A 25,005-nucleotide genomic window follows, 5' to 3' on the forward strand; every position below is an offset into this window, starting at 1 on the left:
TATGTGGCTGTGGGGCGGAGCCGGAGTTTCATCCGACAGTGATGATGTTTGGGATCTTTAAAGGTCAATCCTCTGTTTGGTTACACGTACACTCACATGGACCCACTGAACCACCAGAACAAATACTGAGGCAAGAATCAGGGCAACAAAGCAAGCATTGCAGTCTAATTGAAGTACAATGTAAAGTTTCACACGACAAAAGAAAATACTCTTTACAAGCAAGTATTTAAAAGCAAGTATCAATAATATTTGCCAAAACAAATCACCACTTTTCAGCAGTAAACAACGAAAGAAATTCATATTTTTAAGTTCAGTTTCAAACCCTCTTTCCAAACAAATCAATTCAGGATCTCTATTAAGATAAAAAAATATACATAAACATAAATATTTGCTGTTCCTGTAAATCATTTAATCAGATGTTGAATTACCAGACAGTTGAGAAAGAATGTTCTGAACTCACGTGGGCCGGATCTGTTTTCGTGGTTGAGAAGCTGTTGACCCGAAAGACATTTTCTTTTTTAAAAGCTTTTCCTGGTGAAGAAGAACTTCACTGGCCTGATCAGAGCTCTGACCTCAGATCCACCAAACACCACCGCTGGCTGTAAGCCCGGCCTTATCGCCCAAATAGCAGTGCCAAATCTCACTAATGCTGGCCAAGAGCAAATCCCCGCAGCCAGCTCCCAATCTCTGATGGAAAGTCTGGAACCAGAAGAGCGGAGGCTGTTACAGCAGCACACTGATGCCCGAGGTTTAGGAATAGGAACCACGTATTGGGCGTAATGTTTGGTGTCCACATACTTTTGGTGATTTGGTGTACATTCAGAAGTGGCCTCATTCGACCGTAATGATTTGTGTCACCCTCCACTAAACCGCCCACTCTCTTTCATTTTTCTCTTCATCCTCTCTCCTCTTTTTTTTTTCCTCTTGCTTCTCTTTTCATTTCTCTCCATCTCTCCCACTCTGTTCTTTCTTTCTCTCCCTGTCGCTTCTGCTCTCCCTCTCTTATCCCTCCCCCATCTGTGGGAAGCCGCGGTTGTGCGCATGTCGCCGATGAGTCAATTTGTGGAGGCAGTGCACACACACGCGCGCACACACACACACACACACATATCCTGTCTCCCACGAAGGCATCTGTTTCAGTCTGTCTCTCTGTGAGATGCAGCACCAACAGAGGAGAGAGGGGGAGACAAACGGAGGGAGGGAGGAAGAAGAGAAGAGGGAGGGTTGAGAAAACAGAGGAGAGAGGACAGAGACGCAGAGAGGAAGAGGACAGAGAAGGACTGAAATCATTCTTTTTTGAAAAAGAGTGAAGAGAAAGATAAGACAAGTCCAAATAAGACGGGAGGAAATCTGAAGAGGATGCTGCTGCAGCCGAGCGTCTCTGCCTGACTTCTGGGGAGTTTGGGCTCGGACATGACAGAGATGCAGCATCCAAGTGTCTGAGCATCTTCCAGGTTGTGTGTGTGTGTGTGTGTGTGTGTGAGTGAAGCCATGGCGAGTGCTCAGCCGGGGGTCCATGCATTGAAACTCCAGCCTCCCTCCGTCTCTCTCACACTGAGGAATGGAAGCAACTTCATTAAATGGGACGAGGTAAGGAGACTGATTTTCATTCATTACAACAACAGAAGCGCAAGACAAAGATCTTTGGCTTTATTTGTATTCTTTTCTTATACAAACATATATTGGTGCAATGTCAGAATGGCATCATCATGCCCACTTGAATCGAATCCAGTGGAATTGAATTGGAGTGAGAGAAGAGGAGGAAATGTGCCATGTTGTCAGATGTGTTTACTATTCATTTGTTGATTGAGCTTTGGCAGTAAGTACCTGTGGATTAGACGCCAGCAAGACAGACAGGAGAGTGACAGTGCGTGTGTGTGTGTGTGTGAGAGAGAGAGAGAGAGAGGCCATTGTGGTTAGCTTCTTTATTGCCACCTGTTGGTGTGGAAGCCATTAGAGTGTGTGTGTGTGTGTGTGTGTTGGTATGCTGAAGTACAGAGCCCTGACAATGAGAAACATGCTGTCCGGTTGCCATGATAACTGGGATGGCTACCACCACCTAAACAGATCTGGTGTGTGTGAATCAATGCATTGAGCCATATGATATCATGAATCATACTTACGGAAGAAGTAATCCAATATACTGTTCAATCTAGTCACTGTGTGTGTGTGTGTGTGTGTGTGTGTGTGTGTGTGTGTGTGTGTGTGTGTGTGTGTGTGTGTGTGTGTGTGTGTGTGTGTGTGTGTGTGTGTGTGTGTGTGCGCGCGCGCGGATATTTGAACATGTCGAGCTCGGCTTTATGAAAAATAGAATCGGTTGCTATGCCAACAAGTGATCCTGTGAACCGTCTTCTGAGCGTCTTCTTCTAGTTCGTGTTCTTTTGAATGCGCGCCGCACTATTTATGAGGAAACAGAACTTCATCAGCACCGACATCTTTACGAATATTTCAGCAGGCTGTTTCCCCACAAGACATCCTGCCTGAAGCGGCGCTCTCTCGTGTGCCTTTTTTTCACAGTTATTCTTCTGTTTAATCTCAGAGTTAATTTGAAAAACTCTTTTTTTCTGTACACAGTAAAATCTGTGAGCTCTTCCTTGAAGCTCAAATCTGTAATGCTTATGTGTTCCAGCAGCTTCACACATTAAAACATGTTTATATTCACAGCCAAAACAGAAAGTAGAGTTTTATTGCACCGTGAAAAACAGAGGTGAGGAGGTCCAAAGAGACTTTGTCAACGTTGTTTTCTGTTAATCATGACAACACTATTGCCATAACCTTAAAGTAGTATTACCTTCAGTCATATTCATTTGTCATGAGAATAATCTTTCCCTAACCTCAGTCTGTTACTTTAATAATTAATAGGACTCAACCATAAGCTCAGAGGATCAGAAAGATGCACTAGAAATGACCTATTTAGAGATTTCATTTGTTGATATTGTACATGCACTGTAATTGTAAAACAAAAACGCATGCAAGATATGGAACAAGCTACCTTTAGATATTAGAGAAGCCAGCTCACTAAATATTGTTTTGACTCTCATTAGGCCTGGAACTCTTTGTGAGTCCAAAGAGTTTCCACCCGTCTCTCTAAAGTTAAGTCACTTCTATCCAACCTCTGACTTTAAGTAAAGCTGTCGAAACCATCACAACAAAACACTTCAAGCTGAACATGGTGGACTTTTCACTAAACTTCACAAAAAGATGCGTCTTTGCTCCATCGTGTGCGTTTCTTTATTTGTTGTTTAAAGTAACTTAATTCTAAGTCTTAATTCTTGCCTTTTTGTCATCAGTTAATTACAACTTCAATTTGGCTGCAAGCGTAACGGCAGACTGAGTCGGATTTGTCGGTTGCAGCTTGTGAACACAACATATCTGAAGTTGTCCCCCTTCTCATCGAGGGTTTGGGGCCAACGGGTGAAAGTCAAACCACAGGTTCAGTCTCGTTTAGAAACAAGCTTCTGTGTCCGTGGCTGCACATCGACTCAGCAAAGTATACTGTTTCCCCCTGAAGGCCACGCTTCAGATAAAATGCAAAAGCTTTTCTGCACTGCCCGATTCTACCTGCAACCAATTAGAAACTGTCATGGCGGGTATTATGGCCACAGGGACAATAGAACTTTAGTTTGGTTAAAAATCCCTCAATGTTCCCCGTTTAATGAGCACATTTAAGTTGAGAGAGCCAATCCATTGTGAGAGGACAGAGTAGTACTTTCTATGGGCACTAATGTTTTTTTATTGATATTTTAAGTGCAGGAAATGTTTTCCATTTGAACGCTGCTTGCTGTTGGGATGTTTTCATCACTGGTTCCCTGTGTTTCTTTAGGATCTGTCCACCGTGACTCCAGTGACTCTACACGTGGACCCACATGGGTTTTACCTCTACTGGACCGACCAGAACAAGGTGCAGCACACAGACACTGAACTGTCTCAAACTGCCTTCACCTGGAGGCCGAGATTCTCAACTGGCCAGATGATCAAAAAAAAAACGACATTTAGTGAAAGTCCAAATTTGATTCGTGAAAATTCAGGTCTGAGTAGTCAAGTGTTTAAATGTGGTCTCGTGTCCGACACAGTTCTGAGTCACCGACTAATTACAGTTTAGTTGAAATCTACCTTTAATCTTTCCCTTTATTTTATGCACTCCGCCACAAAATGAATTGACACTTGAAGAGTGCAGGTTGCCGCTTCAGTAAAATCTCCATTTTAAATCAGCGTCTGACATATATCCTCTGAATATTTTAATATTTTAACTCATTAAATATTAGTTGAAATGGCTTTTAATTTCCTTTGTGGCCAAAGGTACTCATGTCAACACTTGCTTACATTAAGCTCATGCTAACTCTTACTGGTGAAAAATATTTAATTATTAAACTGACGACAAACCAACTTTAAAAATGGACGTGAACACAGATTCTCTTTCATTCCCGTCATAAGTGGCTCTGGAAACAAAATGCGCTGATAGAATCAAATGTGAAAACGTCACAATCTCAATATCATTCTGTTTAATTACACTGTTAAACTTACCAGCAGATACGTTTATAGCTTGTGCATAAATAATGTAATAGAGGTTTGTACTATGAATGTAACAGGATGAAGCATTTAGCTCCCGCGGACTGTGTGTTTGTTGGTGTGTTTTCATCAGGAGACAGAGTTGTTGGACCTGACCATCGTAAAAGATGTCAGAACGGGGAGAAGCACCAAAACACCCAAGGTACCATCGCCTGATTACCCGATGTTTGGATCTGTCACTTCATGTCATATACTATCATATGTGTTGTTGAATGATCTCTTTAGGTGTGTTGTTTGAAAAGCACTCTGTAGAGAACAAAGAACAGGATATATATATATTGTTCAGTGGCAGCCGTACTAACACCACTATCCAGCTGACTGCTGTTTTAAAACGATTCTCAATCATGATCACATGGCTGCCGCTCAAATTTCCAATTATCGTCTCCCACTGTTCCTTTCACTGCCTCCGCATTCATTTTGTCATCCAGAAATTGATGTTCATGTGGTAACGTCGCAGAAGAAAAGCTCCTCAAAAGCTGGAGGATTCCTCCTCACTCAGACTTGTCAGTTTGGGCAGAGGAGGGTGTTAAGCATGCTGTGATCACACCCACATTCTTAAAGAAAGATCAGATAAAACTCTGCCGTGGATTATATGGTGCGTATATGTTGTCTTAATTCCAGTACAGAACGAAAACAAGTCAAAGTAGTTGGAATTAGTTCCACTAATAAAAGTTCTATAGAAAGGCAGGCTTACAGTAACACTGATGTTGACATTGATATTCTGGGGATTCACTCCGTTACACATTATATTTTATTATATATCGTTGGGTATAAGGTGCCTGAGATTGTTTTGTACATTCATAACAAAATGAATGTTGTGTATTGAGCATACTGGATAGTGCAGGGCCAACACTATGTGTGCACATTGGCAGTTTTCCACATGAAATGGCACATGCCAACTTAAACTGACAGCCTCTTCAGCCAAGAAGCAAAATACCACGTGAAGCATTAGCATCGTAAGACAACATATTCATCACATATGTTTCAGATGCCTTTTCAAGACTGAGTTATCTCCCACATAAACCCTAACAGACAGCAGATTGGAATTATTTTATGTTCAACCTGATGTTTCACTGATTTTTATTTGTTGTTGTCGTCATCCGTCTCCTCTGTGCACGTCCAGCGCGGCCTTCTGTTTTTTTAGCCGACGGCTTTGTTATTCTGTGTCGTCCAATAGGAGGCCAAGCTGCGGGAGCTGCTGGATGTGGGGAACCTGGTTGGCCGGCTCGAGAACCGCATGGTCACAGTGGTTACGGCCTCAGACCTCGTGAACGTCAACCAGCTGAACTTCATCGCTTCACAGGAGGACGAAGCCAAGGTGTGAAACTCACGACAGTGATGATGTCCGGGTACTGATGATGATGATGATGATGATGGAGTGTCTCATTTTGGTAGGTGTGGTGTGAGGAGCTGTTTTCTCTGTCTTCCAACCTGCTGAGCCTCAATCTCAACAGAGACCACAGTCTGTTGAAAGCGTGAGTAAACACACACACACACACACACACACACACACACACACACACACACACACACACTTTATCTTCAGTCTATTTACTTGTACTGTCTGAGTATCCAAAGCCTCATGTGCCATCTTCCTCTGTCTCGCATCCACCGTCGTCCTGCTGCCTGAAATACTCACGAGATGTAGATTAAACGTGTGTTAATCCGCCGCTGAAAATAATCCCCAGTTAAGCACAATTTCCTCCTGTTTTAGTAACGTTTCCTGAAAACTGCAATGCCCAGCTAGTGAGGAAAGTATTTCTTTCAACCATAAAGCTAAATATTCAGTCGGAACAAAACAACCTGGACTAATGCATTGTTGGTAATGATCGTTTTAATAGGAGCAACATTCGTTAATCTTAAAGTCTTTACTCACCCGGGGCGTTTTGTCGATACATTTTTCAAAGTGTTGATTTGTCACGAGTACTTTTAAACTCAACGTGAATAGCGGCAAAGAAGCGACATTTCACATCGCGAATAAAGGCATCAACCAATCAGGTTGCTCCGAACGTGTTGAGTTACGTCTTCAAGCGGAGGCTCAGTACTCCCGAACCAATGCTGCAAACTTTATGAGTCCTTTCGTTCGTACCTTTCACAATAAAAGTCCTAGACATATAATATTCGGAGAGGAGTATTTTGCATTTTCATGTTGTTTATTCGTCATGTCCCTGATTTGTAAAGGCATTTAATGGGACCTTTTGTTTTTATCTTATATATACTCGTCAAGTTACTTCAGATTTTAAGGAAATTTGGATCATGGTTTAGGATTAAGATGCTGTAGTTTACATCAGATTACAGGTAAAGTGCCCCAGAATAATCCTACTGGGACATTCTGTATGTATACAAAGGACACCAAACGGATGTCTTACCCTGCAGACAGCCATTTGATGAAATCAATGAAGTCTACGTTCACGATCATTCTGCACTTGGATCAGAAAACGTTGTAACGTTCAGCTCTGAACTCGTGTGCTCTCTTTGTTTCAGGTACGTCAGGTTAACTCTCCATCCGAACGCAGAGGGGAGGATTCCTGTCAAGAAGTGAGCTCCCTGATTATCATTACCTTCCTAATCTTTAATCAATGGCTCTGTGTTAACGCTGAGGCACATGTTACAGTAGATGGTCTAGAAGATGTGAGAAAATAGCCCGAGGAAATCTGTAGAGACGCGCAGAAACTGAAACTTTGCTCTTTCCTGTCCAAAAATACATCTAATTCCATGTGCACTTGGGAAAGCAAAAACAGGGACAGGATTCGTGAAGGTGCTTAATTCAGCACTGACCTGGTAATCAACCGCTGCCAGAGCATGAGATGGGATCATTTCCGTCAGTTATGGAGGAAAGCTGTACTTTAGAAGCAAAGCGGCTGCAGAATTAAGGTCAGCTGATATATCTTGGAAGTCGAGGGGAAGTTCTTCAGAACGCCAGGATGGTTTCGACAGTTCGGGGAGTTGAAGGAGAGAGTTTTGGGGATGTTGAGAAGACTTCCATGTTGTCATCGTAAAACATTTGTTTGAAAGTGACATTTTGAGAGAGCAGGAGGCTCGTGGGGTAAGTTGAGTACTTGTGGGGGAGTTAGAGGAGTACATTTTGTGGTGGTTAATTAGAGGGAGGAGATATTTTAGGAAGTCAAAATGTACGTTTCGTATGAGTTGATCATGTTGTGATGTCACTGTCTGTTGCAGCATTGTTCGGCTGTTTTCGTCAGACAGAAAGAGAGTAGAGACTGCGCTGGAGAACTGCAGACTGCCCTACGGACGGGTAAACACTTCAAATAAGTTTGTGTTATTATTGGTGGCAATAACCGGAAAATACACAAAGGAGTTCATCGTTTAAATATAAACTATGGATACACGCTTTCAGAAAGCCTTCCCTTTGGACACAGTCGCTTCAAACTCTGTCCTTCATTTTTCTCTATTTTCTATTTGGTGTCGAAGCTTCTATCTGATGCTTTTTGTCCAGAATGAGTCAGTGCATGGAGGGCTGGAACAAGCTCAAATATCTGGGTCATCAAGTTATCGAAGCAACCAGTGAAAAGCAGAAAAGTCAGATTCCCTGCTCACGCCGAGTCTCACATTTAACATTGCTGTGAGCACAGAACGCTTCATTTAAACGGAGGAGAGTTGGGGAAATAAATCAAAGCTGGAGGAGGAACGTTTGATTATTTTCAAGGTATAAAACTATCTTACAGGAAGTAGGAAGAGGAGACGTTGGAAGCTGACACACTGTCTTTGACACCGGCAGTTTCCGTTCTTGCAAATTAAAAGACGTGCTTGTGTTAATGTCCGTGTCCCACATCTCTGACAGGGTGACAGCATCAAACTGGAGGACTTAACGCTGGAAGTTTACAGGAGCTTTTTGGACAGTCTGTGTCCTCGTCCTGAGCTTAGCAACATCTTCAAACTGCAGTAAGTATTTAGAAAGTCTCCATGTTTACAGCTACAGTCACTGACCTCTGATCAGCTCAAAGACTTAATGGCAAACAAGCTGCTCTGCTTTTTCTTTTTTTATAAAGTGTGTTGTTGCTTCGGGCCAATTTCTTTGATATGAGCAGGATGATGAATCGTGATTCATCTTCTGTCCCACTTATACACAGAGAGGGATTAACGAGAGGAGCTGTGTCTTTATCTTTGGAGCGGTAATCACAGTATTAGCTCTTATTATGCTCAGCGAATTATTGATTCATCAATCGATTATTTTCAATTAATTAGTCTATGAAATGTCAAAACATACGTCCTTAGAGCTAAGTCCTCATCTTTTGCTTCATCGGTTTGACTAAAACCTGTTTAAACACACAAAGGGATTCAGTTTATGTTGATTAGAGATTAAAAAAACCAGCAAATCCTTCCAACGACGACATGGTTCAGCTCTAATTCAAACAACATCTTCATTCCCTCTCATGAACGAGGTCCATTTATTTATCAAAACGTGTGTATCAGCTTCACTGCCCTTAGCGTGCACTGATCTCTTTAAATGTAGTTTAATTAACGAAGAAAGAAACAACACGCGGACACATTGCAACTGTACTGGATCTCTCTGTGTTTCAGTAGCTTTGACAGCATCGTGTCAGATGTTTCGTAGACTTCCTGCTGTACCCTGTGACCCCTCTGTTCTGTAGAGGACGGGGCGACGGGACGCTGTCACTCGATCAGATGACCGAGTTCATCAACAACAAGCAGAGAGACCCCAGGCTGAATGAAATCCTCTACCCGCCTCTTCGTCCTGCACAGACACTCGCTCTGATGGAGCGGTACCAAGACGACCAGGCACAGCTGAAGCAAGGTGCACACACACACACACACACACACACACACACACACACACACACACACTGTCTGGAGGATATTTGCTATTTTTCCACTGTATTCCTAAATAACTTGATGCCATTAGCTAGTCAGCTGCGTTTGCCAGCAATTTGTACTGTTCCACATGCGTTGGTACCAAAATACTCTTCCAACCCGCCCACACACCCACAGAGGGTAAACCGCTAAAATAAGCTTGAGGTGCTCACATTTGTGTTTGATCCTGCCAGAAGAAAAATTGGCAACAACTTGAAATCCTTCACCACGTCTTTCATGATTTTTATTTTTATTTTTCAGTGAAATAGAACAGATATATTTTTGCACATTAATAATGAAGTTGAAGTGAAGCTGGCAAAGATTGTTAGAAACTACTTTGGAACAAATCTGGTTTAGGAAATGCCTCGTAGTGGTAATTTAGGAGATAGAATAGTGTCTCCACAAAATGATTTCACTGTTCAACCATAAGTGTTGATGGAGATGTTTGTATTAGGCATGAAGAGAGTCAAGAAGAACCGCTCCGTTGCTCGTCTGTTGCAAGGATCTGAGTGTATTATAGGTCCTGTAGTTGTAAGAAATTATAATATTTTGTATTATGCATCCATCCATCCATTATAAATGATTATTATCATGCATAATAAAAAGTATGTAGGAATTATAACACACTATGATCGTTGCAAAAAACGATGTAAGTGAGTGACCAGCAAATAAAGTAACATGATACCTGACCTCATGCTTTGTAATGTGTTGTGATTGTTGTTGTAAAGCATTTGAATGTTTATGAGTGCTTGTAACTAATTATACAGTGCTTAATTATAATTATAACAAGTTATGAGTATGTGTATAATGCATAATAGACCTGAGCGTTAGAGAAAGTCTTTCTCCCCTTTATGTCCTAATGATGTGTGTTTGTTACGTAGGCGTCATCACTCTCCAGGCGTTGTCCAGTTATCTGTCCAGTGACGAGAACGGAGTCATCCCACCAGAAAAACTGGATCAGTCTGAAGACATGAGCTACCCGCTGTCTCACTACATCATCAACTCATCACATAATACCTACCTGACAGGTACACACACACTTCTAAAAGTGTTTGTACTCCCTGACAATGTGGACCAGAGGCAGCCCTGCAGTTACAGCCGTCACAATGTCTTGCTTGTGTTTCAGCGGGCCAGCTGGCGGGGAGCTCCTCGGTGGAGATGTACAGGCAGGTTCTTCTGGCCGGGTGCCGCTGTGTGGAGTTAGATGTGTGGAAAGGACGAACTGCTGAGGAGGAACCCGTCATCACACACGGGTTCACCATGACGTCGGAAATCCCATTCAAGGTGTGTGTGTGTGTGTGTGTGTGCACGTTGTAGTGTCAAACGTCCTTCATGCTTCCTGTTAATGTGGAGTCAATTTAGCAGCTTGTTGCCCATTGAACATGTTTTAGACCATTTTAGGTTAGTTGCTCACATGGACAACTTATCCATTGATTTCCAAAACAAAGCACACATTTCATCCAAATAACTATCAGAAACGTTTGTAGTATCATTTAGTTTTTTCTTCTTCTTACTCACACTCATCATCTCACAACCCTCCAGATTTATCTGACACCTTGAAGGGAGCTCGACCCCTCGGCTGGGAATCACTGCAATAAAGTTGCTAAGAGTTTCAGGCTCCAGGGATCTTGATTGCACACATTCCCCATCTTTTTCTCCCCTCATTTAATCTCGCTCCTGTCAATTCTACTAAAGGCATAAAACTCCTAAAACAAAGAATCACCGGCCATCTGGCACAGATCGTCTGTTGTTCAAGAGCTCGAAATGAAGTACTGTCTAAAGGCAGATAAATTGTAAATGCTTTGCTGTGCTCTTTCCTGTCTGCTACTTTTCTTGGTACAGATGTCATTTTTATTTTTTGTTGTATTTTCCAGGAAGTGATCGAAGCTATTGCAGAATGTGCCTTCAAGACTTCACCTTTCCCCGTCATACTCTCCTTTGAAAACCACGTGGACTCGTAAGAATCTCTGTCATTATTGATTTAGTTATATGATCCATATTGTAGATGGATTACAATGTAACATGTTTATCTTATCTATCTATCTATCTATCTATCTATCTATCTATCTATCTATCTATCTATCTATCTATCTATCTATCTATCTATCTATCTATCTATCTGTCTATCTATCTATCTATCTATCTATCTATCTATCTATCTATCTATTTATCAGTTTGAAGCAGCAGGCAAAAATGGCTGAATATTGTCAATCTATTTTCGGAGATGCTCTGTTGATTGACCCTCTGGACAAATACCCTGTAAGTAACACACACACACACACACACAGAGACACACACACACACACACACACAGGACAAATGTTGTATTAAACATTTAATAACTGCTGAACAATTGCTAATTGTGTGTCCTTAGCTCGGGTGGGGTAGGGTTGCACATTTCTTATTCATTCTGTCTCTCTTACCCAAAGGTTTACATGCTTTCATGTATGTTTGGAGTATATTACTGGAGTGAACATATTTTATTTACTTTTGATATTTCAGTTAACCAGCAGATAGTAGCTTGAAGCAAAGTGCACAGTTTGTAAGTCGTTAACAGCTTCTGCTAGTTTTTGCTGTCGCCATGTGGGATGTAACGTGGGCTGGATTGACCTGATTGAGGAGTTTTAATTTACACAGCCCATACTGCCGGCTCAAAATGTTCAAGTACCTTTCCCCGCCAGATAGCTAACTCACTATGGCACGTTTCACACTGTATGTTGTCGACAAATCTGGATTTATTTGACAAATGAATGTGTTATGTCTGCTGATGATATGGTAAAAGGTTTGTTTCTATCTGCATATCACATGGCAAATACAACCTGAGCAGATAACCCCGATTTTTCATTTTAATCTCCTATTAATTCCCATTAATTCCCGTTAATTCCCCATGAATTCCCGTTAATTCCCATTGAAATGCTCCACGATTGAATGATATTCCTGGAATATTGCAACCCTGTTCTAAGCAACATCGATCGATTGCGCTCTCATCTCCGTCGTGTGTTTGTAGCTGGAGTCTGGCGTCCCCCTGCCCAGTCCTCAGGAGCTGATGGGCAAAATTCTCATCAAGAACAAGAAATCCCACAAACCCTCCAATAGCACGGACACCAAACGACTGACGGACCAGCCTGCCAATCAGAGCAACGAACCAGTGTCTCCTAGCAACATCACGGGAGGTAAGACACAAGGACAAAAGGACTTTTTTTTTCCAGCCTAGAAATGATGTGAAATGTTTTCAGCTGTGACACACTGACAGTCGTCGTATGAAAACACAAAACAGGCCGTAATGACTGGTGCTTTCTCAGGCTGCAGGAACTGATGGCTGGACAACAGTGTTACCAAAGAGCATTCAGGCTTTCATGTAGAAGCACTCATTGTTTTTTTGTGTGTATCTTTAGAGCTACGTCTACACACAGCGGACACGTATGTCCTCGCAAATATGAGTCACCACCAAATTAGCTCCAGTTTGAAAAGGTACAGCGATGGCGCTGAAGCTCCAGCTCTGCCACCGAGGATTTGCATACAGAGATTCAGACAGCCGAGTTTATTTTTGCATATTTATTGAACAAATCAAAGGCGAGAGAGACAAGAATAATTTAGAGAAAGAGGTCGAAATGTCACACGCCTATTCAAAAGAATGGCAGTTCCCGAGTTTGTCTGACTGCATCTTAGAAAAACATGTTTTCAATTGAAGTTAAACCATGAAAATCACCAAAAATCGAATGCTATAATTATTGTACCAAATAAGTTCCTGGATTCAGAGTTCTCCTCAGAAGTGCCTTTGTCAGAGGACACGCATAACGCCCGTCATGACTGAGGCCAAAGTGACAACCCCGCTCCTCCTGCTCACACTGGTGTCTTTGGTTTTCTTCTGCAGTGCATTGCACCTCATCAGGGATGTCTCAGTAATGAGCAGGACATCCCAGAAGAGGTCGGAAGCTCAGAACAGCAATTAGACAGCAGTGCAGGAGGACATTAGGCAGCCTCATTGACACGTCTGGTGTGTGTGACATCGTGAAAACATGTCTGGGGCCGAGAGCCCAGTCGTACACAAAGAGCAGACGAGTCGCCGCGCTGAAGTACGCACTCATACGCCGGCCATGACCCAGTCGGTGAACGCTTGAGTGGGCTGAATAATCACCTGCAGAGCAGTTAAAGCAGTGGGTTGTTTACAGAACTACAGGCATCTGTTTGGTTTGTATTCTGATGTTTGGGTGTATTTTCTTCTTGCAATCGTAGCACAGATTTTGAGTTTGTCTGTATTACTCAGATATCTTACATACATGTCTCCTGTTGGTTCATTGTTGGTTTGATTTTAATGTCTGCCTGAAGAAGGAATCATGCACACTGACAGAAAGCTTCTTATGTTTCTACAGAGGAAATATTTAACCAGTTCCAGGGCTCGACATTGTATTTTATTTTGTACATGAACATTAAAATCTCAAAAATACACATTGACTTGGAGACGAGGGAACGTACATTTAAAAATACAAACACATTTACAGGTTTTAGGACTCATTCCTGCAGCATTCTGTTGCTGTTTAGACTCCGGATGATGATCTAAAACACATTTGATCAGCTGTTTACTTGTTCCTACATTTTCCCCATAGTTTTTATTTCTGATTCCCCAGCTTTAGGCTTCCTCTCAAGTGTTTGTCTGATTGGTGTTTTATGTACAGTGAGTGAGCTCAAACCTTGTATTCCGACTTGTAATCAGTTATCTTGTGTACACAGCGTCAGCTGAACACGCAGGGTCAGATTTCTTTTACTGCTCTTTGATGCTTGGAAAACAGAAGGAGGGTGAAGAGACGATGGGGATGAAGAATTGTTTAACTTTAATTTTAACAGAGATCGAGGCTGAGAGTGAGGAAGAGGATGATGACGAAGATGATGATGGTAAAAAGGTCAGTGGTGACGTCACACAAAGCGGAGGGGCGGTCGCCCACGCTGCTGTCGCCATTTGTTGGTGTTTACAAGTGCTTCATTGTTTTGTTTATTCTTTATGCCATTGTCATTGTTGATCTTTTCTGTCCCTTAATGTTATTGTCGGTAACACGAGCTGCCTGTGCTTTGTTTCTGCTGTTGTCTCTGCACTGTGTTGCTGTCATTGCTTATTCTTATGTGTATTGTTGTTGCTCTATCTTGTTTTCTTGTCCTTGGTGTTCGCAGTGGGCCTGAGCTTCAGTCACACAAGCCGTGACGGCTCACTGTTTACTGGTTTGATCTGAGGCCAATTGTTGTGTCATGATGGTTAACAAATGATGACAATTGTTGCAGCCATCGTCCTTTTTTACTCCACATATTCTTTCCTTGTCAAAACGTGGAGCCTACATTACCCACAATGCAACTCGACCACAGACAGTTGGGTCAGAGGTTTAGTTGCCAGTGGCGCATGAGGAGCGGGCTGCAGAGGTCTGGTTCTGGTTCCACTTCTGTCTAACTCCAGGTTGTAGTTTGTTCTTGTCTTCAGCCCCAACTGATGCTGACTCAAGTGACATCACACGAGGCAATTTATCAGATTACTACAGTATGAAGTAGTGCTCCACAAGACCAACGCAAACTCAGATTTTGATGTGTTAAATTAGCAGAGTTCCCCTTTAAGTTAAAAAAAACAAGACACAATCTGGTGAAACAAAGAAGCAAACTGCTTGTAAAAAACGTCTCTTGTGTTTACGTACATGCAATCCACCGTAGAGAAGAAAAGGACGAAAACAAATGCAAACAATAACAAGAAAACTAGGCCTGCGTGAGGTCTTGTTATGAGAGGTCACATTGAGTGAGTCTCCCTGTGTGTGTGTGTGTGTGTGTGTGTGTGTGTGTGTGTGTGTGTGTGTGTGTGTGTGTGTGTGTGTGTGTGTGTGTGTGTGTGTGTGTGTGTGTGTGTTTCTGAAAGTGTGTGTGAATGTCATGTTGTTTCGTTGGAATTACTTCTCACTGATGCTGCTGCTTTTTGTCACGAAGTGCTGAAAACTCCTGACTCCTGAGTTTGTTGTCGTATAAAACCAAAACAATGAAAAGTGTGTTTCTGTGCAACCTGTTCCTCTGCTCCTTCCCAACATTTGTCCAGTACATGTTTTGTGGAAATAATGCAGCCATCAGACCATTAAAACGCTGCTTTTAGCATGTGAAACTTTACCCTGAACCTGTGTTCCTCTTGTTATTTGTTTCAGGGCTCAGCGGCGCGGGAGGCTGTGGCTACAGAGGAAATGTCGACTCTGGTAAACTACGTCCAGCCAACCAAGTTCAACTCCTTCGAAGCATCCAAGAGTAAGAAAAGCGGATCAGAACACGGCACTTTGATTCACACTCTCATTGGGCCTCGTGCAGCAACATTTTCCTAAATTTCATTTTGTACTTTCTCTTAATATTCTGTGAAAGGGGAAAAATAGGTCAACTCCAAAAGCAAGTCATTCCCCAGAGATCCCCCCCCCCCCCCCCCCCCCATGTTAAAATGTTCAACTTTACAGCAGAACTCAACACGTTTACAGCCTGGTAAACAAAAGTTAGGCATAACTGAGGGCCTTGCCGCTTTGAGTGACAGGTTCTGTAGCAGGTCGCTAGCTGCTAGCCGTCTCCTCTGCTGCGTCATGAGCTCCACCGACGGTCCACCTCTTCAGGTCAGGCTGACGGCTCACAACTCTTCAGAAAACCTACGCGTGACATCACAGAAACTACGCCCATATTTCAAACTGTCTATGTTTGTGTTTTATCAAATTATGGACACAAACAAAAATTTGTTTTGATATTACTTCCTGCATGAGGCCCAAAGTTAGATATTTCTCTCTCTGCAAGACAATTATTGGAGCAGTACTCCCACAAAAGCTGCTAAATCCTTCAATTTCATTTCATGCCTCACTTCTCTTTATACACGGATCAACATTTCACGTCTTAGAGGATATTCTTTGATTAAAATGTACAATGATTGAGCAGCTGTTCCTCTGTTGCTGGTCTAAGTATTTCTTGAAAATGTAATTTTTACCTTTATATTATGTAAGAAAATGTTGCTGAAAATGTCTCTACATGTTTGTGTGTGTGTTTCTGTGTGTTTGTGCGTGTGTGTTTTTCTGTGTGTGTGTGTGTGTGTGTGCGTGTGTGTGCGTGTGTGTGTGTAGAGGCAGCCCGCTGTTACCACATGTCCTCTTTTGTGGAGACCAAAGCTCTGGAGCACCTCACAAAGTCACCAGTGGAGTTTGTGGAGTATCCTTGGCAACGGTTACCGCAGCTACACCACACCATGGCAACCGCTTCTCTACTTTCTGTTCCTCTTCCTCTTCTGATGCTTTTTATTTTTGTACAAACCTCCAAAAACGTGTCTCCGGCACTCAGTTTTAATACGAATATTAGTTACAGCAGTTCTCTCTGTGAAAGTCTCTCTACCGGTGTGTTCCAGGCATAAGCATTTAAATTCAATATGTATGATGTAATAACATGTATGAGCACATGTATGAGCAGTAGTAATATCTACACTAAGACATATTAGAAATGTACATTTTTTTAATGATTCTTTGAAATACAACAGTGTCTTTGGCAGAACAGGTTAGAAGAGGATTTAACCGACTCTCTAATTGTTCTTAACCTCACATTAACCAGATACAATAAGTCACAGTTGAGTCGTATTTATCCAAAAGGAACCAGAGTCGACTCGTCCAACTTCATGCCGCAACTCTTCTGGAACGCTGGCTGTCAACTGGTGGCTCTCAACTACCAAACTATAGGTGAGTAGGAGTACATGAGCGTCGACATTTCATGCAGCAGCGCAGTGATTCTAAACCTGCATGTATCTACAGGCTGTAACCAGTTCAACCACAGTGTGATTGTAGAGGGTTCAAGAGCTAATAGTATCCACTGATTCACAAGAAAAGAAGACAGCTTCTAATATTATAACGGAAATGTGTTTTCCTTTCTTGTTGGTGATCTCGTGACCCCAGATTTATTTTTCAATGCCTAGAAGGGGGCCTGACCCTCTGGTTGGGCACGAATAAGTAATGCTTAATGTTACCTCTGTCACAGAGGACTCTTCTGGATGATTCAATGGAAAAAGAGTTTTGTTCGGGGCCGGTGGTTATAAATATTGAAACACTTGATCACGACCGGTTCTTTGCAATCACTGCACCATAGTGGCTGAATTGACCCTGAAAGAACAATGAATATTCATATTTCATATTTAATGAATTCAAAGTGTCAAAGCTCTGATTCGAGCAGCCATTAGTGGCATGGTAATATTATTCCAGTGACTGGATGTTCTTTGCTCATCTGGACCCATAATTGATGCGTCTCTTATTTATTCTTTTAATTGCATCAATCACAGGTCTTTCATTCAGTGTCAGGACATTCAGTGCTCTGTAGCTCACGAACACGTTTACGTACCTTTCCTGTTATTTAATGAACCAGAATTGGTTCATCTCAGTTGTGAATTGCTTGTACCCGAAACTTAAAATGTAGCTTTTTTGTTCCAGATTTGTCCATGCAGCTGAACCTCTTCATGTTCGAGTACAACGGTCGGTGTGGCTACAGACTGAAGCCGGAGTTCATGAGACGACCGGACAAACACTTTGACCCGTTCACAGAGAACACGGTGGACGGCATCGTAGCCAACACCCTCTCTGTGAAGGTACAACGGCACAACCTTCCTTTAGTTACAGCCCGGACAATGTTTATGTGATTGCAGCATCTTACTACTTATGCTTGTGTACAATTCTTTATGTTCATTGCGTTATATGTTATGTAAACTGTCCCTCCTGTAGTGTAGTAAACCACTGACACACGTTTGTATCTGTCTGTTTCCACGTCTCTGTGTATTGCAGGTGATTTCAGGCCAGTTTCTGACTGAGCGGCGGGTGGGGGTGTATGTGGAGGTGGACATGTTTGGACTTCCCGCGGACACCAGGAGGAAAGCGCTGAAGACCAAAACCTCTCAGAACAACAACTCCGTCAACCCAGTGTGGGACGAGGAGCCGATCGTCTTCAAGAAGGTGAGAAGAATGTGTGTTGAGTGATTCATCTCATCTCATGCCACCGCTGTCTAATGAAACGGTGTGACGACTCTGTGACAGGTGATTCTTCCAACTCTGGCCTCTCTGAGAATCGCTGCTTTTGAGGAAGGAGGGAAGTTTATTGGTCATCGGATTATTCCAGTTTCTGCCATAAGACCAGGTAGTTATTTTAGTCACATTTGATTCTGTCTTGTGTAAATGCAGCTCTGTGATAAATTGTATGATCTCAACTTCATTGTCTTTTGCCTTTAAAGCCGGTGTAGACTCAAAATACACTGATGTATAAGTCACATGATTCAGAAACTACCAGTCTTACTTGTCTGACTCTGTGTTGGTTTCCTGTAGGTTATCGTTACATCAGCTTGAGGAATGAGAAGAACCAGCCTCTGATTCTACCAGCTGTGTTTGTCCACATCGAGGTCAAAGATTACGTCCCAGACACCTTTGCAGGTTCGACATATTTACGTGTTTACAAACACATGTTTACCTGCTGAAGAAGCGACAGAATCATCTTCACAGCAGCTTTCCTGAGCACATTCAACAGAAGATACCTTTCCTGGTTTTAGTGACTCCATCCTAGATATTTAAAACATGACACAATGCAAATACTTAATAATAATAATAATAATAATAATATGGGGTGTAATGTTGCAGCATCAAGGGAGATTTTAGAGCAGTGTTGGAAGTGGTACTCAAATCTTTAAATTAAGCAAAACCAAGTAACGTCCTGCATTCAAAACTCTACTTGAGTAAAAGTACACAGAATTAGTACTATTAAAGTATACTTGAAGCTATGATAATTAATCATGCATTAATGTCACTTTAATTGTTTTATCTCCAGATGTGATCGAGGCTTTGTCCAACCCTATTCGATACGTCAACCTCCTGGAGCAGAGGTCCAAACAGCTGGCGGCTCTGACTCTGGAGGACGTGGAGGAGGACACGCAGACCGAGGTCAGCCCTGTCTCTGGTGTTTTCCTCCCTCTTTGTCCCGAAAGCAGAACATCTGGTTGTAATTCCTGGTTGTGTGTTGTTGTTCAGGATGAGGCAGACAGCGGTGCAGAGCGTAAGAACGACCTGAAATCAGCTCCACTGGAGAACGGGCTCAGCCCCGCCTCCGGCCCTGCGGGCCACGCCCCCATCACCACAACGCCCAAAGCTTCAGCAGCCAATCACCAAGCAGCTGCGACAGGTAACATCCACCTGCAAACAAAGGAGCGTGGAAAGTACATGTTAAAGTTACGACGAGGAATTATTTTGTGTTCATTTTGGCGGCCCTTGTGGACAAAAGCGGAAGTGTTTCCATGAGCACCGATGACAGGTCATACATAGGCATCAGTATTACTTTGAGTCTGTTTCATAACCAGTTAAAAGTTCCTCATAGTAACTTAAAATATGCTCACATTGATCATTGTAGCTATGGTGCTAAGAGTCCTGTTCATCTTATCGTTGTTATTGATGCTGCTTGTGTCTTCTCTGCATTCTAGAGGCAGCCAAACCAGCTGCAAAGAGTGAAGACCTGGTTTTAAGTGTTCTGATAGGTCAGTATTTTCATGCCGGCTTATAATGAGTTTTTAAAAATCCCAGGTATGCGTTCAATCAATTATTATTACTTAAATAAAACTAAATATATGTAAAAATATAGTAAAGACAACTAAACTAAACTTCTAAACAGAAAAAAATACATCTAACTTGCTGAAGGATATAATGTAGTGTAGTATATGGCATGGTGTTACAGTCCATGTACATTATCAAAGATCCCACTAAAGTACTGTATTCTTCTTGTAGCAGAACATCTTGCAAAGACGGACTAGAAATGACAGATTTCTTTAGTCTGTTAGTCGTTTTTCATCCTTTTTTCAATGACTTATGTCAATGAAACGTATGAGCACGTCTCTGGTTAACACAAGATTTAAAGTGCTGCTTTTGTCTGATTCATTGTTGGAGGAACTCTGTTTTACAGATCTGTCAATTAAATCATGTTTTATAAATGACGTTACGTAATAACATAGAGAAAAAGACATGAGAGAAAGACGTTAGCGTTGCATTGAAATATGCTGTCTGATCATTGGTGGTGACAGACGTCCCAGTGTGCGCCATCGAGAGTCTGCAGCAGTCAAAGGTTTACCAGAAGGAGCAGAGACGTCAGTTTAAAGAGCTGAAGGAGTTGGTGAGGAGGCACCAGAAGAAAACCTCCGAGCTCCTCCGAGAGGTCAACAACAAGTACAAGAAGGTGGCCAGGCAGTGCAGCAAGAGCAGGTATACACACACATGTCTTCTCCTCATCTCATTACTTTAATATCGAGCCGGCGTGTTGTTTTTAGTACAACTTACTGTGTTTTTTTGTACAATGCACTCATTTATTTCTGTGCATACGTTCATCAGGGCTTCGCGTTCCGACAGCGAGAAAGACGAGCGCCTCCAGCAGCTGAAAGACGAGCAGCAGCAGCAGCTTCTGGCTCTGAGGCAGGAACAGTACTACAGTCAGAAGTATCTACAGAGAGAGCACATTAAAATGGTAAAGTCTCACGAAGCCAACCGCTACTGCTGACTCCAACCCTTTCTCTAAAGTTTTGGGTTATCTATATTTGCATCAACTAAATTCAAGCTCCCTTTCTGTTGCAGGAGGTTTCTTAAACACAGGAAGTTTAAAATAAAATCCCTCCTTGTATGATGGAAATAACAGAACATAAAAAAAGGTTCTGAAGAAAAGAGACATCAATGCAGTAATTATGTTCCAGAGAGCCTGTGTTAGATTGGCGCAGTATGCTTCGAACATGAATGTAAAATATAAAGGGTTGTTTGTTTCCTCCAGCTGACAGAGCGACTGAGCAGTCTGGCTGAGGAGAGTCACAACACCCAGATGAAGAAACTCAAAGACATCTGTGACAAGTGAGTTACAAATGTGGGACTTAAATGAGGCTTGTTGGAGTGTTCAGTTAAAACAAAGAATGACATCGTTAAGAGCTGCTTTCATTTGAGACGGAGCTTGAAGAGCGTTCCCCTCTGAGCTGTTCCAGGCAACTTAAATATCTGCAGAGGATCTCGTCATGCTCGCCGATAATATCAGATACCATCAAAGAAAAGTCGGCCGTTAATTTAGCAGTGTAGACACACATCCAAAACATTATCACGTTTCACGTGTTTATAGTTACAGCTGCTACTCAACCAGCTCTTTAGAGAAGATTTAAAGTTTCCATTCATCGACTTTAGACCTGCAGGTAAACCACATAACTGCTGCTGAATATAAAAACAAACTCTTCTCCATGCAGCTTTTGATTCAGCATGGCAGAAAATCAGTGGAGCTCCCTCTAGTGGGAGAACTGTGGACATCACTAACCGGAGAAGAATACAGAAATGAATATTTGGGTTTAAATGTTTGTGTATCTAAGGCTCGAGGGAGAGAAGATGAGCAGGGAGACGATGTGTTTGGGCACAGATTTTGAGAATCAACCTAGCTAGTTTATTTTGAGAGGTCTGTAAGTGGATATTCTAGCAAGAAATATGTTTTTTTGATTGAACTTTGAGAGAATGTTTAATGCATCACACTCTCCAGGCTGGTTTGTTGGTCTAATTTACCCCCTAAGTAAGTAAGAACATCTTTTAAAGTCAGGCAGTGAGCATCGTTTGTCTAATTTACATTTTTTATCAGTTCATCTTTCTCATCGAACCCCTCCCACTATGAGCTCATGTTTTTCCTGCTGCTCGTAGGGAGAAAAAAGAGTTGAAGAGGCAGATGGATCGAAGGAGAACAGAGAAGATCAACCAAGCGAAGACCAAAGAGAAACATTTGGCTGAAGAGTACGATCCACAAACACACATATCCACCCTAGATACCCGCTGTAGCTCTTTTATCTACTTCATGCTCTGATCCGTGCAGATGGTCAGAAGAGAAGAAAAAAAAGTAACTCAAACTGTGACTGTGTGTTCCCAGGGAGAAGATGGAGATCAATAAGTCCTACGTCAATGAAGTCGTCCATAACATAAAACGGGTGAGAGGAGGAAGAAGAATCTGGGTTACAGGGTTTATTTTCATTGGTTGTTCTATAGTCTGGAGAAACTGCCGAGACGATGATGAAAGTTTTATGTTAGCAGCACTAACCCTCTGCCTACAGCTGTATCCCCGTCTCTCTGCTGTCTGTCTGTCTGTCTGTCTGTCTGTCTGTCTGTCTGTCTGTCTGTCTGTCTGTCTGTCTGTCTGTCTCCAGCTTGAGGAGACTCAGACAAAGCGCCATGATCAGCTGGTGGAGCAGCACAACGAGATGCTGCAGGAGATACAAGACCAGAAACCAAAGGTAAAAAATACAAATAGTCTCTCTCCCATAATCGCCTGTTTTTGTTCATTGTGAAACGTATTTCTTGTCTTGTCCCAGTGAAAAAGCACCTCCTACCACTTTGTGTGCTTCACGCTTGAATGCGCCACACAGCAAGAAAAAATAAAAAGGTCTCGTTCACGAGGCCCCACTGCTGCTGCTGTCTGTGGCTCCACACCCACACAGCTTAGGATCGGTACTGACGTCAACGCGGGGCGTTTGAGTGATGCAACTTGCCTTCGGGCAGCCATCTTGGTGCTGCTCAGCTGTTGGCCGTGATGGCTGACAACAGCTGGTTGCATTTCTTAATGTGCAACCCGTCTGTCTCAACGGCAGGCAAATAAACAATGTGCATTTCTGCGTTGTTTTTGACTTGAGTCATTACCAAGATATTTCACTGATTCTGTGTATTTGTAATAATTTGGCAGCAGCAGCTCATCGTGGTATCTGCTGAAGGAATCAGTCCGAAGGCCATCTGTCGATCTGTGTCCATTTAATTCTCATGTGTTCCTCCAGCTGCAAGGAGCCGTGGAGGCCGAGTTTCAGGAGAAGTTCCAGTGTTTGCCCGGAGAGATTCAAGACTTCCTGCAGGACAGTAAGCCGGAGGTCAGAGGTCACAGCAGGTCCCGACCATCAACCCCACACGAACCTCTGTCAGAGGAGGACTGAGGAGGAGGAGGAAGAAGAATATGTGTCTAGGAGTGACGAAGAAGAGGCAGAGCGGAGTGAATCAAGAAAAGTACAAAGGATCAAAACACAAGGAAGTAAGAGGGGGAACGTTGATGGAAGGGTAGAAGAGCGGAGATCTCCAGATCATGACGACTGTTCGGTTTCTTTTTATTTGGAAGAATGCTTTAACGATTTATTTTTTAATTCCATTCAAGCATGCACTTTGCTGTACTTCAGCGTTTCAGAACCCATTTAGTGTTATTCACCGCCATGTGTTAATTTACCAGACGACTGAAACCCAACAGTTTGTACTGCATGACAAGCCTACCTACCTACCTACCTACCTACCTACCTACCTACCTATCTATCTATCTATCTATCTATCTATCTATCTATCTATCTATCTATCTATCTATCTATCTATCTACCTACCTATCTATCTACCTATCTATCTATCTATCTATCTACCTACCTACCTACCTACCTACCTACCTACCTACCTACCTACATACATACATACATTCATACATACATACATACATACATATCTACATACATACATACATATCTACCTACCTACCTATCTATCTATCTATCTACCTACCTACCTACCTACCTACCTACATACATACATACATACATACATACATACATACATACATACATACATACATACATATCTACATACATACATACATATCTACCTACCTACCTACCTACCTACCTACCTACCTACCTACATACATACATACATACTACATACATACATATCTACCTACCTACCTACCTACCTACCTACCTACCTACATACATACATACATACATACTACATACATACATACATACATACATACATACATACATACATACATACATACATACATATCTATCTATCTGTCCATCTATCAGTATAGTCAACAACTGCAATAATATCTATGCTTAGAAAGAGCAGCTGGTTGTTTCACGTTGCTCAAGGGCACTTCGGTGGTGTTAATGAGTCACATCTTGCTCGTCTAAAATTGAGAAAATACGATAAGAAATGATGTTGCATACTATAACACAGGATGATGTGCACAGCAGCACAACATAACACACACACACACAGACCACAGCACAATGTGAATACAGTCATGGTTTTATGTTTCATCGATGCATCGAATGCCATGTAATATTTCAAGAGCATGTTATCGGACCATTTTGGATTTTATTAATTGTTTTCCTACGGGCGATTGTTCATCCCGAGACCTTAACAGGTTTGAAGCTCATATTCAGAATATGAATGAGTATGTTGACACACTCTGAATTAGTTAAATCATTTAACTATCACATTTCAGTCAATATCTGTCATTTGTATTTTACACTGTTTATGCTAAACTGCCACTGGATCATTTATTGAGTCCTCAAATTGTTTGATTATGCAATTATTTATTTATTTCATGAGATTCTGGGAGAACAAATGTATCTCAAAGTTAAGTTGTTAAAACATATATAATAGCATGACTGTTAGCCTGAGACATTTATGGACTTTTACTTCAATAATGTTGAAGGGAAGGAAGAGGATTATGGGATAAGTACAACGTTCCCGCGGATTCTCCTGTTTTCGACCGATGATCAGTTTTCAGCAGCAGCGA

General features: G+C 42.1%; 1 protein-coding gene across 1 annotated transcript; it reads left to right on the plus strand.

Moving 5' to 3' along the window:
• Window positions 1–1,491: 1,491 nt before the first annotated feature.
• Window positions 1,492–23,374, plus strand: plcb1 (phospholipase C beta 1; the record flags this gene model as incomplete). The annotated part of the gene is made up of 32 exons (XM_079280442.1): window positions 1,492–1,590; window positions 3,824–3,901; window positions 4,643–4,711; window positions 5,747–5,887; window positions 5,965–6,044; window positions 7,054–7,107; window positions 7,750–7,825; window positions 8,372–8,472; window positions 9,183–9,346; window positions 10,284–10,430; window positions 10,529–10,686; window positions 11,277–11,359; window positions 11,577–11,661; window positions 12,410–12,575; window positions 14,248–14,303; window positions 15,570–15,666; window positions 16,512–16,596; window positions 16,990–17,114; window positions 17,856–18,010; window positions 18,204–18,371; window positions 18,453–18,552; window positions 18,738–18,842; window positions 19,234–19,346; window positions 19,434–19,584; window positions 19,880–19,933; window positions 20,474–20,651; window positions 20,778–20,910; window positions 21,208–21,284; window positions 22,104–22,193; window positions 22,327–22,384; window positions 22,601–22,687; window positions 23,222–23,374. The coding sequence occupies 32 exons, from the start codon at window positions 1,492–1,494 to the stop codon at window positions 23,372–23,374; spliced, it is 3,486 nt and encodes a 1,161-aa protein (XP_079136568.1).
• Window positions 23,375–25,005: the final 1,631 nt, after the last annotated feature.

Source organism: Melanostigma gelatinosum (assembly GCF_949748355.1).
Source record: "Melanostigma gelatinosum genome assembly, chromosome: 12".
NCBI lineage: Eukaryota > Metazoa > Chordata > Actinopteri > Perciformes > Zoarcidae > Melanostigma > Melanostigma gelatinosum.